The following is a 13,850-nucleotide window of genomic DNA, read 5'->3' as shown; positions in this document are numbered from 1 at the left end:
TAAAGCAACATCAGTATCAAGTACTTAAAAGAGAGCTTGACTACAAGACCAATCCGTCAAGTAGGGACGAAAGTCGACCTTAATGATCTGATGGTGCTGAGAAAAATATGAACAAATAACAAAATATGGCATGACAAATAAGTTGGTTAAATTCACAATGAAAACTTAAACTAGGCTAGTATTTAACTTCCAAAATCATGACCAACATATTCATAAAAAATATAGAAAGAACCCCAAAGCAGATATAACTAGCCATACACAGCCATGTATAGATGTTGGCTTCCATCTCAGCGTAAATAATATTATCAAAAGGACTTTTGAAGAGAAAAAACACAATCCAACGGCAAAACATAATTTCAACATCAGGTTAGAAGACAAACAAGTTCTTTAATACCAGATATCAAGTCCGTTGTTAGTATAACGAACAATAATAGCCTAAACAGCCCAAATACCAGCAAGCAGTATATCTAGAATATGACACATGAAATATTAATGTTTGCAAGAACACAAAAGAAGTATCATATAATTGACAAAATCAGGTAAAATATGAGCATAAAATAAACAAGTACAGGGAAGCACAAGAAAGTAGATGCAGAGAAGAAACAGTTAAGCACCTACTTGGTCGTAGTAGTCACTTGGGTCATATCTATGAGGGTCCAATTCATCCTTATCAAAGCAAGATCCTATTTGGTCAATATCTTGATACCTCCTAGCATGCAATAGGAAGTCAGGGTTCTGATAGTCCTTCCTATTGCGAACTGCTACATTAAAACTTTTTCCAGCCTTCTTATACTCAAGAAATTTATTTATCTTTCTCTGCAATAATAATAAAAAATCATAGCACATTGTCATGAAAGAACAACAAATATGCAAAAGCTAAAATAGTTTTATACAATTTTCTACTCTATCAAAAATTGAGGGAAATTATTTTTTAATGTAAACTATTACTTAAAACTACTAAACTGCTAGTGTACTAATTAAGGAGTAAAGTGATGATCATTCAACTTCCCATGTACAGAATGTCAAGAAGGGAGTAAGAAAATATAATAATATAAGGTGTATTCAATGAGATGTTTAGTGGTCAAAAAACCTGATACAGAGAAGTATTAGCAAATTACCACTTTTTTCATAATTCAAAGATTTAATCACAGAATTAGTAATATCTGAAATGATAAGTCTTGAATTCATATTAAAGGGAACATGTTAATGAATCAAACCATATATCACCACTTAGTAATTAAACAAGAGCAGCTGCTGAAATTCATCGAATAATACCCCCCAAGATGAGTGATTTCCACACTTTTACACCTTAAATTCATTTTGGATGGGTAGATTCTCACACTAAAACACTTAATCAAAAATTTCAACGCCAAAATTCTAAACATAGATCACTATATTCAAGTGCTTCTACAGGACCTTAGAATTATGTATGTACGTGTAGTTTACATTACATATATGCACAATCACTAAACAGGACTGGAAGTCGTAAGAGATTAGAGTGTAATATTGCATTACAACTCTTCCAAAGTATCGCCAAATTGGTTTAATCATATTCACTAACTAACATATGAAAATAATAAAATTAATGGATAAGAAGCTTAAGAATTTAAAGAGCCATAGCAAATTAAAAGCGAAGCTTTGGTGTGGCACAAAGCAGAAAGGGAAAAAGACATCAAACTACACAAGCACACAATAGTTGTTTTTCTTTTAGGGGGAGGGAGCAAAGCACACTAATTCAATTCAATAAATTAGCACATATCTAAAATCTATCGAGAATAATCTATTCATTATTGCAAAATTAATCTAAAGGAATTTATTTGTAGGCATTCAGAGCATTTAACTTTGGGTGGTGGTGGGAGAAATCTATCCAATGGATCTACAAACTTCTGCTCTTCCTGAGCTATTTCTTCATGTTCTGCACCATTTGATCCAGCCATAGCATCAACTTGCATGGTATGAGATGGCTCAGAAAACTAAGGAGTGTTAACTTGACTACTAGGTGTCAAAACCTGAACAGATCCTGATGATGCTCCATCTAGCAAATCACTTACAAAACCACATTCAAGGAAGTTCTTCAGAGGGGAAAAAATAGTGGACCAAGAGGCAAGATGATAAACAGAAAAACAAAATAAAACAATAGGATTGTTCCCATCTAATATACTTCAGGGAAAAGTGAACTAAAACCACCCCAATGTAATGTCCGAGCCTCTTTTTCAATAATCTTATTCTTAAATACCCAGCCAGAGTCCAAAAGATTGGCATATTCTCAAATTAATAGTCTCATACAAACTCTTATGCACTTCAATTATCCAGAACTAAACAGTTAAACAATCAAATATAGGCAAAAAAATTGCATATAAAAGGTCAGTTGAATAATTGTTCTTGATTAAATACATTTCATGTAGAAGTTAATTTTAACTGTTTTATATGTTTATTACCTTATCAATATGACAGATCAGATTCATTAGCTCATATTCATAATTATCTTACCAAAACTGTCTATACAAGTTCTAGAAAGAACAGACTTTTTGGCCAAATGAGAGAACAGATTACTGGTCAAAATTTTAAATTCTTCTGTTCTAAAAAGAAATCAATGACATTGATATATTCTTCTTTACGGCCAACAAATTAATCAAGTAATATTCATTCTCTGAGAATAACCTATAGTGGGATGAGGTGTCCAAAGAAAGGATAAAATAAATTTAGCACAACATACTTTAATCAAAAGGGGAAATACCATTTGTTGTTTGAAGGTTTTCCTCAAACATGAGTCGACCATTACCATCAAGCCCTCCATCCTGATATCAGAACCAAATATAAGTTATTAACTTATAACCTAAAATAAAGAAGGAGAAAATGATTTCCTAGTAGAAGGTAACCTGCCTGGAAAATATGGCAAGGCCAGGGTGCCTAAGGTAACATCAGGGTCTTAAAAATTTTGGCCAATTTTCAAGTTTAAGAGACATGACTCCATCAATGGAAGAAAATAATGATGAAGGAACGTATAGAAGACAAATATAGTATACCAAAATTGATGTGTCCTCAGTCCTACGGAAAAAAACAAGGGGTGGATTCAAGTAAGAGAGAGTAACTCTGGCTCAGGTGACATTGCTATTTCATCATGACCACGGTTTATAATGGTAATTGTACCTCTCCTACTCCTCCTAGATTCAACAGACACTACCTGTTGATCCTGCTGTGAAACCAACATATCAACCAAAGGCTGTGGTGGCATTGAGGTCCCAAATTTGCTCTTCTCTGGGGTCATCCCATCATTTTCAGCCGGTAGAGTAGCCTTATTAGCAGAATCAGTGATCCTCATCATCTCAGCATCACTCTCTAGATTTTCCTCTGCAATCCTCACATCCCCACCATCCTGTTCTTGTCGCTCTCCTCCCTCTATTCCTCCTTCAACATCCTCCATCTCGTCATCTTCCTCATCTTTGTACATGGATAGCAAAGCAATACCCTAGTATTGCTTCTTCTTGGATGCCATGATGCTAAGGGCTCCGGTGACTAATCCAAAAGGTTGATCAAATTCTAGTAGATAGAAGGAATCGAGTGCAAATTCTAGTAAAATACAAAGTGTTAATGCATTAAAGGTAGAAAAGAACAAAATCTTCAAATTTAAATTTTAGTAAAGACAGAATCATTGTCGCTTGGGTTCTCTCGTTGCCAGCCCTCCTATTTGCAGCGCACATTCAGCCTAAAATGACATCAACCATACAAAGAGAAGAATCTTGCCACCAGTCAGTGCAATAATGATTAATAAGCCACTCTAGAAAATTTGATTTCCTATATTGAAGAATTTGTTGAAGAAATCGGGTATTGTGCTGCAAAATAGAGAAGGGAATTAGTTTTAATTTGCAAGTAAATTGATAAAGGAAAAGAAAAGGTAGAAAGAATATTCAAACAAAAGTTGAACTTTCAAATGTGGGAATCTATACAACATGACTGGCAACCTTAACTTGGTAGGCTCAAGACAATATAGACTCTAAACCAGAACCAATTGATATTCAAACAACTTACCCAGCTCTTCGCTCAATTGCATTGATTTTAAAGGTAATATCACAAGCCTTGAGCCTTTAGATGTGTGGCCGCGACCATGTTTAAAACATGGACGAGAATTTCAGCTACTACTGGTCACGTTCCTTATTTAAGTTTGATAATATACATATGCTTAACTTTTATAGACTATAAGATCTCAACAAGCAAGAAAATCAACGTTCAAAGCGTTGCCAACACAATAACTTCCAAAAATACGGTTTAAAATTCAAATTCATCCTACAATTATTGTTCCAATAAATGCGAAGAGAAAAATAAAACAGGGAAATCACCCAAAAAAAATACTTAAGAAGGTTGAATGGTTATAGATCGTTTAAACTTTCGAATTCTCCAAGCTCAAGATGCTTCCAGGATTTTTACTTTTCGGACTACACCGACTTAAACTTTCAAATTCTCTAAGCTTAAGATGCTTCCAGGTTTTTTACTTTTCGAACTACATTGACTCACAGCACAACTTAAGCAAAACGATCTAAAACATCATATTGAAGAACAGCAACAAGAACGGAGAGGGAAAACCGGCGACAAGAACCTGCTGGTGAATCGGTTCGGATAAACCGTCGATGAGACATTTCTGGAGAGGGAGAAGAAAAGAAGCCGCCCTCGTCAAGACTCGCAAGAGCCATGACAGAAGAAACTGATAAAGTTGAATAGACGAACTCGATTTTTCCACTGCTTGAACGGCTACGATCTACCATAAATTAAACGACGTAGTTAGACTGATAAACTTTCTTAATTATGACTTTAATTTAATTTATAATTATAATAAGAAGGAAAAATTGCTGAAAAAGCATCAATTACAAAATTTATTGCCAGAAAACTGATTGAGGACTCGTGTCCTTGAGGGGTATTTAAAAAAAACGAAAGGTTATGTAAAGTTTTTTATATCTATTATGTCAAATTCTTCAATCATACGTGGTCATGTGTCTTTTTTTATTCATGTGGAGAACTTGATATAATCAATATAAGAAAATTAACATAAGTATTATCCTAAAAACTAACTTTCCCCATTTTTTATTTATAATATTTAATATTTAGTTAATGTATTGTTAATTTTAGTTTAAAAGCTATTTTCATCTCTGAAGTGTTTCAAATTTTTGCCCTAAAATATTTATAAAAGAGTATCTACAGCTATAAATTACAATAATATAAAGCAATTGGCATTTTTTATTTTTTTTTATTGAAATATAGTGCATCATGTTTAAGGTGTGCAGCATGCTTATATTTCAATAGAAAAATGTAACACCTTAATCATGCTTAAGTGTTACATAGCTATTAGTCTGTACTGATGACCATTAGCCAAAAAAAATCTATCAGATATGTACTAATATTTAACCAATGGTAATGTAACATGTTTCCCCAATCTATTCTATCAATATATTTAAATGTAAATATATTTGCTCTCCATAATTGTTTTAAAAATTAATATTCCAACCCATGAATTGTATGGGGAGAAATTTTTAAACATCCTGGCGAAGTTCATGAACTTTTGTTGAGAGAGATCAAGCTGGCAAGTGCCAATATTAAAACCCAAAAATCATTAAAAAATTACATTTATCTTAATTTGTACTCCTTATATCCTTAATGTAGAACTTAATTTGAAAGTTGATATTAGTCCTATATGCAAGACATATTTCATATGTTTCTCATTTTTTTTCAAATTAACCTTATTGATATTCTCTCAATAATAATTATATAGGAGTACTGGAAGGGAAAAAATTAAAGAAGATAATTAGGATGTTTTAGAAAAAAAAATATTATCTCCAATCCTAATTATAAGAGCTAGTTTCACTTTTAGTTTGGTCCTAAATAGAATACCCAAATTCGTTTTGTTTTCCATATTTATTTATTTTTTCCAAATTACCCTTACTTTATATTCCATTAACTATAATTAAATACTACCATAATAATTCAAATAAATACTATAACACATGAAGAAATTCTACTTCCTCTCTCCACTTCTCATTTCAACTATTGAATTAAAATTTGACTGGGTTATTTTCAATATTTTTATAAATATATTAATAAAATTTTAAAATAAATAAATAACTCAAATTGTTAGATTTTAACCATCATTGTTTAAATCGCAATGACAAATATTTAAAAGATTAATTTATATCTGGAAAACAAACTAAGAAAGAAAATAATAGAAAAATGAAATTTTAGTCATTAAAAAATTATTTTAAATTTATAAACTGGCGCCTTATGGCTGTAAAAAAAAATCATTTTAAATCTATGAATAATTTATTCTTAAAAAAAATCTATAAACCACATAAAAAATTGTTAGATGAACTTTGTGAACTTGTAAATTCTCCAGAAACGATAACCATCAAATAATATAATATGGTAGATTTCATTAATTTGAAGGACTAAATAGTGCACAGTACACACAATACTTCTTTTGCAATAGTTGGTAGATGAAGCCAAAGGCCAGTTTGCCATCAAATCATTCAATATTGCCACATCTATGAATTGTCCAACACACAAAATTTAAGCACCATGCATACATATCAACCAAAAGAACAAGACAAAAAAAAAAAACAGAAGAAATACTCAAAGAAAGAAAAAATTACCTCAATTACTTCATTACTTCTTGTACTAACTTTGGATCACACTTATATTTGATTTGGTAGTGGACCTTCCTTTTCCATGACTTCTTTTCTTATATGTGGAATATCATATTTATTAGAACCTCTTTCCTTTATGATTTCTACCATGCAACTTTGTAGGCAGCTTAATTATTCTTACTGGCCAAGAACAAAAAGATGATGACACAGATAGATAGAAAGAGAAAGAGGATATTCCCTTTCATTACAAAGAATAAGCCAAACAAGCAGAACTCAGAGCAGAACACGACTTCTATTTATATAGATATGATTACCATAGAAGTCATAGTCTCAAAATTATAAATGAAGCAGATAAAATTAAAACTTAGTGATGGGGTAGCAGCATATATATATATATATGCAAGTAATAATTGTACCATATATAACAAAAATACAGATAAAAATATTCCAAGTCATGCGAATGCAATGTCAATCTAAAGATATAATTGGGTACCATTAGTTTCGGGTGCATGAATGTGTTCCATTCGTTGTTCAGCATCATGTTCAAAGTTTGAAATTTCCACTGAATGAACTTCCAATCCACTTCCTGAAATTGACTAGGCAGTTTGTTTAGGTCCAGGAGAAACTTACCTGAAAGTTATCTCTCTCAAGGCCAACAAAATTAGTAACCAAATTAATGACATAAAAGCGAAGTGATTATAGAATTAGCAATCAAACTATTGACTTAATTATGCTCAAAAAGTTCTTAGTCTTTGATTAAGATAACAATAAGCTGTAAAGTCCTAAAATCATATTAATGCCATCACCTGTTTTGGATTCACCAATTCCTTCACTGTTCAAATCCAAGTTTGTGGGCATTGAGTGAGATTGATTCTCAGCAGCGACCATTTATAGCAAGCAAGTAGGATGCCACATGCACTTCTAGGGAGATAAGCTAGTAATCTTATCGGCGACACTAAAAGGACAATCAAGACAAAAATATGTGAATGAATCTTAAGTAAACACATTAAATCAATAAAAACACATCGAACGGTAGAAGTTCTTAGATCAATGAAAATCTGAAATCACAAACCAAAAATTGGAAATCAAAAGTCTAGAATAAGAGATCAGTCTGTGCTGTCAAGCGGAGGTTTGAAGCGGTTGGAAGAATGCAATGAATTTATAAAAACAAGAAAATCTAAAATCTCAGCTAAAAAAAAATCTGAAATCACAAAGTAGAAATTAGAAATTGAAAATCCAAAGAGATCGATCAGTGCTGTCAAATTGAGATTTGGTAAGGGCGATTAGGTATTGTGCGGGGCTATTTTTTAAAAATTTTATAAGGGTATTTTTGGAAAATAGGTGATATTTTTTAACTAGTAACTAATTTAACTAAATTCCTTAATATCTCTAAATTAGTAAACTGAGTCTTATAATTAGGACCGGATGTAGTATCATATTAACTAATTTAAATAATATTCTTAATTGACTCAAATTAGTTTATTAGGTTTTACATTAAGAACTGAAGGAGTATAATTTTTTAACTTAAAATTGAATCTATTTTGGAGAAATTGCAAATCAAGTATTTTGTAAAAAAAAATGCTGTCAATTGCAATCCAATTATTGTCAAAACGTGTGAAAGCGTTGTAACAAGCCTAATTTGTGATTTCGTAATTTCCACTGTTTACTTTTGTTTTTTGTTGTTACGATTTTTCCATCTATCTTTCCTCAAGAATAAGACTCAATTATATAACTAATGTCCTAATCACAAAATTACTAGAAAAATCCACTCGTTCATAATTTTTTCAATCAAAAGATCAAGATTTAGAAATATAAATAATTGTATAAAAATATGCACGTGGAACAAATAGCAAAGACAAATTACACAATAAAAGGCCTAACAAACCCCCGGGGGGGAACCAAAGTACCAAAAAGCTCAACTAGAGAAGCCCCTCAATCCTAGCAACAACTCATTTCTGGGTGGTCTTAAGCCAACCACACTCAAAGCTCTAATTAAAAAATGGAGCCATTAGACCTTTATATGATCGAGAGTCACTCGCAATTTCCATAGCGTTCACTTTCTACCACTTTGTCAATGAAATAAAAAATGGAGCCATTAGACCTTTATATGATCGAGAGTCGCTCGCGATTTCCATAGCGTTCACTCTCTACCACTTTGTCAATGAAATTATATTGACTTCTGTTTCCTTGGAAATCTTCCCCTTCCCATGCAATGCCCTGCCAAGGATTGTTATTCCTCAAAACCGTTCCAAATAAGAAAACTAATAAACTTTTTAAGTTTTATTTATATGTCAGCCTTCTATATTTACAAGTAACTAGAGTTATATGTAATTGATTTTATTATTTAAAAACTTTGTGTAATTCTCCCTGGAATACACGTGTGCATATATAACTTTTGATATCAACTTACATTGCATAATTTGAAGTGGTTGATTAACCCTATATTGGCCAAGAAAAACCTTTAAGCCAATGACCTAAATAATATTTGATCACTCCCACCTGTCACTAGGAATTGAAGAAATTTTTAAAGTACTCCTCCGGTCCTCAATATAAGACCCAATTATTAAGTTGATTTTGGTCTTAAATATAAGACCTATTTCTCATATTTATCAATTTTTTCTAAATTATCCTTATGAATACTCCCTCAACTATAAACAAGTAGAAGAGGGAGAGAGGATATTAGGAAAGATGATTATGGTATTTTAGAAAAAATATATCATATTTTTTTAATTAACTAACTTACCTAATTTTGTTAATCTAATCAAATTAGTTAAATAGGTCTTATATTAAGGACCGGAGGAATATTTTGTATTCTAACTTCCTTAATCTAATCAAATGTGAGCATGAATTTTGTACACACTCATGCAATAATAATTTACTTAATTTCATTTCGCTCTAATCAATTTCTTTTCTTTGAATTTGTCGATCCCCTTTTGTTCAGATGAACAGTCGAAGATGTGGGGATAAGTTACTGAAAAGCGAGGAATCAAAGCAAATCTCATTCATGTGTTAGAAATTAACTTTAATCAAAAGCTTAAAGGCACTGGATCCCATCATGAAGCTAGAAATGGCCGTTTTTTCAAGTAAAAGAAAAGGTTACATATAAAAGAGGTTGGAATCTATGAGTCAGATCTTGATGTTATGCTGGGAAACATGAAATAAAGCAAAAGAAGAGCAGTATAAATCCAATACTAAAGCACTCCCGCATCAAGTGCCAGGGATCTTAGAATTGAATCTAAGTTTTTTTTTTTTTTTTTGCCAACTTAGTGTGAATATAATGTTGTGATAAACGTTAAAATAAAATATTTTTGTGCATGTTATAGTTATGATACTATACCATTGCAAAATATCCAAAAATCATTCCAACTGCTCAGTTCAAAATTCTTTTATTTTGATTTTAAGGAAAGATCATTTTCTGGATACTTATATTTTAACTCAATATTTAATTAGGTATATGTAATTTTTTCATTCTTTATTTTTTGATATACTTTTCACTTTTTATCCTTTAATTTTGTTCTATTAACACTATTAATAGGACTCAACGGTGTTAACAAAGTAAAGCTAAAAGATTTAATCAAAAGAGAAAAATATAAAAATATCAAATTAAAAATTAAAAGAATGAATAAGTACATGCATGATTTAATAAGTCTTAAGAAAATGTGAGGGAATCTCAATAATTTCGAACCAATATATGATTCCGCATTTACACGCAGGGGCTTATTAGCATGCCTGGGCAAGCAGACCAACTAGGATAAAAGCTGAAGTGCAAAACTGCTGAAGTGCTAATACTACATCCACATCTAACTGCTCCCCAAGCCTGGGGAAAGGAATATTCTTTTCCAAGGAAGAATTAACTAATTTAAAAGAGAACAAAGGAAGGAGGGGAAAAGGCCAAAAAAAGGAGCAAAAGAAAAATAGAAAAATAAAAAGGAAAAAGCCAAAAAGGAGAGGCAAAAAGTGAATAATGTGAGTGGGATTATCTGCACTATTCCCACAAAAAAAGAATTAGGGAAATTTTGTTAAAATAGCCTGTTTAAAAATTTAATTAATTAAAAAGACTTAAATTAAACGAATATAATGGAGGAGTACTACATACAAACACGGCCTACGGTTCTCCCCACTCATCAACATGAATATTGTCCAGATTGTAAATATAAGAGGCAAATAATAATTTATTTTAGCTTTAAATATAAAATTTTAATTGATATTTTCTTTGAATTTATAATTATTTTTAAAAATATTTTTATACTAATATTAAGAAAGTTTTCGATTAAAAAAGATATTTTAAAAAATTAATATATATTTATTACAAATAATTAATTTAACTAATTATTTTATTTTTGTCAATTAACTATTTAATTCTTATATTAAAAGCATAAGAATTAGTAATAAATTAGAGTAAGCATGTTGGATTAGAGATTTTGTATTTGTAAGAAATTTGATATGAGATGCATGTTACACTGTATTTTTTTTTTTAATACATAACACACTGCAAGGTCTTTTACTACTTCCATGTACAGAATAAATCTTAATCGTCACAAGCATCCTCCTCTGGGAGCAAGAATTTCCTTCACGCCATATGATGCCTACAATAAATTTTACAAAATGAAAAATGTATACTTGAGGATTAAATTGTGTATTTTTTAGGGGGGGAACAAAAGAAGCAGAAAAATATTACCAAAAAAAAAGATGTAGAAAAAAAAAATTATGGAGAACAAGTTGTTCAGAATTTAGACTTGAGATTGACGGAGTCCACCGCAAGGATGAATGTCTTTGAGCAACCCCAAGAGCTGCCGCATTGTGGGCCTCTTTGCTGGTGACTCTGCCGTACACAAGAACGCCACTCGGAGGCTCTCTGCCATCTCCCTCTCCGACTCGTCGCCCTCATCTCTCAGCCTCTCATCCAACACGCCCACCCCATTTCCTTCTTTCACCATCTTCCTCACCCACACGATTGTCTCCACCATGCCGGCCCTTCCCTTTAAGAGCTCCATCAGCACGACACCAAAGCAGTAAATGTCTGTTTTCGTTGTGCAATTCAACTTATCTTGCTACCCAATTTTTCAGAACCCAAATTCCGCGATTCGGGGCTGGAAGTCGTCGGCTAGCAAGATATTAGAGGTGACTAGGTGGCCATGTACGATGGGCTTTGATCTGGCATGGTGGAGATATGCCAGGCCACGTGCTATCCCAACAGCAATACGATGTCGTGTTCGCCAACCCGTGGTTTCTGATGAGGACGCCTGTGATCCGACACTGTTTTGAATCTCCCACGTGTCGCTACCCCAATCCTCCAGTTAGTAGTCCCCATTGGCACCTAATGAAGCCACCTTCCTAAATTGTCGTTCGGCATGAACTCATACAACACCAGCTTCTCTTTTCCTGAAATTGCAATAAACATAATCAAATTTCAATTTTAATTAAATTCACCACATTTAATTACACTCATATTTAAGCAAATTTCTCAATTAGGCCAAACATGAATCAAGTTTGCCAACTTCCATAATTTTTTCCAAAAAAAAGATTAATATTAACAGAAAAGTTTTGTTAGGCTAAAACCATTTGAAATATTTTGCTTGTTTCAAGAAATAGACATTTCAATTACGAAACCAAAATGTACGACAGGACAGACACGAATTCCTATACGTAATCATTACAAGTGTAGATTTAGGGAAAATGGGTTCACAACAAGTTAGTGAGTGTGACATCATCAGATTAAAACCCGTGAAGGCAATTAATGGGAGCAGGTTCAATTCAATTTCAGAATGTACGCTGCTTCTACCAAAAAAACAGAATTGAAAAAAAAAAAACAAGTAAAATTTGGAAGAAAGCATTTGGATTTTGGAACAGATGCAACTCGGCGCAGTACCTGCAATGCAGTAACCAGAGAGTCGCAGTACGTTTGGATGCTTCAGCTTTGAGAGTTCAACAAACAATTCAACCGCGTCGTCATGTTTGACGTCTCTGGCGTTCTCCAGAACCTTGATTGCCACGTGGATGTCTCCGCCGGCAGGTAAGACGGCTCTGTAGGGGGGGCCACACCTCCCTTCAGCAAGCAGCGAGTCCTTACCGAAGTGTGATGTGGCCGCGATCAAGTCCTTGAAGCTCAGGTTCATCAGTGGCTTCTCGAACATCACGACCGGTGCTGATGATGGCTCCTTCAGATCAGCCACCCACGACGTACCTGATTCGGTCTCAAAAGCAAACAGTCCGGATTTGTCCTTGAAAGGCAATGGAGGGACTGGTTTCGAGATTGCCCATTTGTTTTTCTTAGCCAATCGTCTCTTCCTGTAGATGCATAATACTGAAATACACACTAGAACAATGATGACTCTTGAAGCAGAGCAAACTGAGAGAATCAGTGTTTTAGATTTTGATTTGGGTCGTTTCTCACTGATCGAGTCTCGTTGCGGAGGGTGATGAAACGTCGACGTTTTAGAAGCGTTGTAATTTAAGTTAGCACCGGCGTGAAGGAAAGCTGATTTGCCGAATTTCTTCTTGTACCCATCGAAGCTAAGTATGGCTTTGAAATTGTTGTGAGAAATGTTCAAGAAATGAAGGGTATGAAGACGAGGGAAATCAGAAGGAAAAGTACCATTCAACTCGTTATTTGAGAGGTCCAAGTAATTCAGCGACTTCAAAACAGAGATAGGTTTGACATTTCCTTTGATTTTACAGTTGGACAGGTCAAGGTAGTTCAGGTTGGTGAGCTTCTGAAACCCAAAAGGGAGGTATTTCAGATTGTTGTAAAAAAGGTCAAGAACTTTCAGCTTTGAAAACCCAGAAAGCTGAACATGGTTTGTGAACCTATTGTGTGAGAGATCAAGCATTTGAAGAGAAGAAGCGAAGGAGCCATGAATGCTACCTCCGAACCTGTTATTGGAAAGGTTGACCTCCAGTAACCTCGAGCTTGCCTAGAACTAGTCAGGCACTTGACCTTGAAGAGAATTCCCAGAGAGATCAAGAACCTGCGAGTTTGAAAGGTTCCTCAGAAACTTCCACCAAATAGGGCCACGAAGATTCTTGGAAGGAAGCCTTATGGCCCTAAACTGATCGTCGTCGGAGCAGTGAAATAACCAAGAAACGTTGAATCCGGAGACTGATTTGAAGGCCTTGGACACAAGGTCGCCTTCTTCTTGACTAAGTTTGCAAGAGGAGGAAGAAGGTACAACAAAAGCAAGCAGAGCCAGAAGAGTGAAGAATCTGAAAAAGGGTCTCATT

At 33.5% G+C, this 13,850-nt stretch overlaps 1 protein-coding gene and 1 pseudogene across 1 annotated transcript; both read right to left on the bottom strand.

Annotated features, from left to right (window-relative positions):
- Window positions 1-523: 523 nt before the first annotated feature.
- On the bottom strand, window positions 524-2,166 carry LOC114715109 (SAP30-binding protein-like). Its single transcript, XM_028899904.1, has 2 exons — window positions 1,842-2,166; window positions 524-816 (listed from the first exon to the last, which is right to left on the bottom strand). Exons 1-2 carry the CDS (start codon window positions 1,950-1,952, stop codon window positions 607-609), a joined length of 321 nt encoding a protein of 106 aa, XP_028755737.1. The 5' UTR covers window positions 1,953-2,166; the 3' UTR covers window positions 524-606.
- A 9,193-nt stretch (window positions 2,167-11,359) lies between these two features.
- On the bottom strand, window positions 11,360-13,849 carry LOC114715084 (calmodulin-binding receptor kinase CaMRLK-like; annotated as a pseudogene).
- Between the last annotated feature and the right edge of the window lies 1 nt (window position 13,850).

Source organism: Neltuma alba, unplaced genomic scaffold (assembly GCF_004799145.2).
Source record: "Neltuma alba isolate B1F8T4 unplaced genomic scaffold, ASM479914v2 tig00011574_pilon, whole genome shotgun sequence".
Taxonomy (NCBI): domain Eukaryota; kingdom Viridiplantae; phylum Streptophyta; class Magnoliopsida; order Fabales; family Fabaceae; genus Neltuma; species Neltuma alba.
Note: the sequence above shows the minus strand (reverse complement) of the source record. Positions and strands in the feature narration are given on the sequence as shown.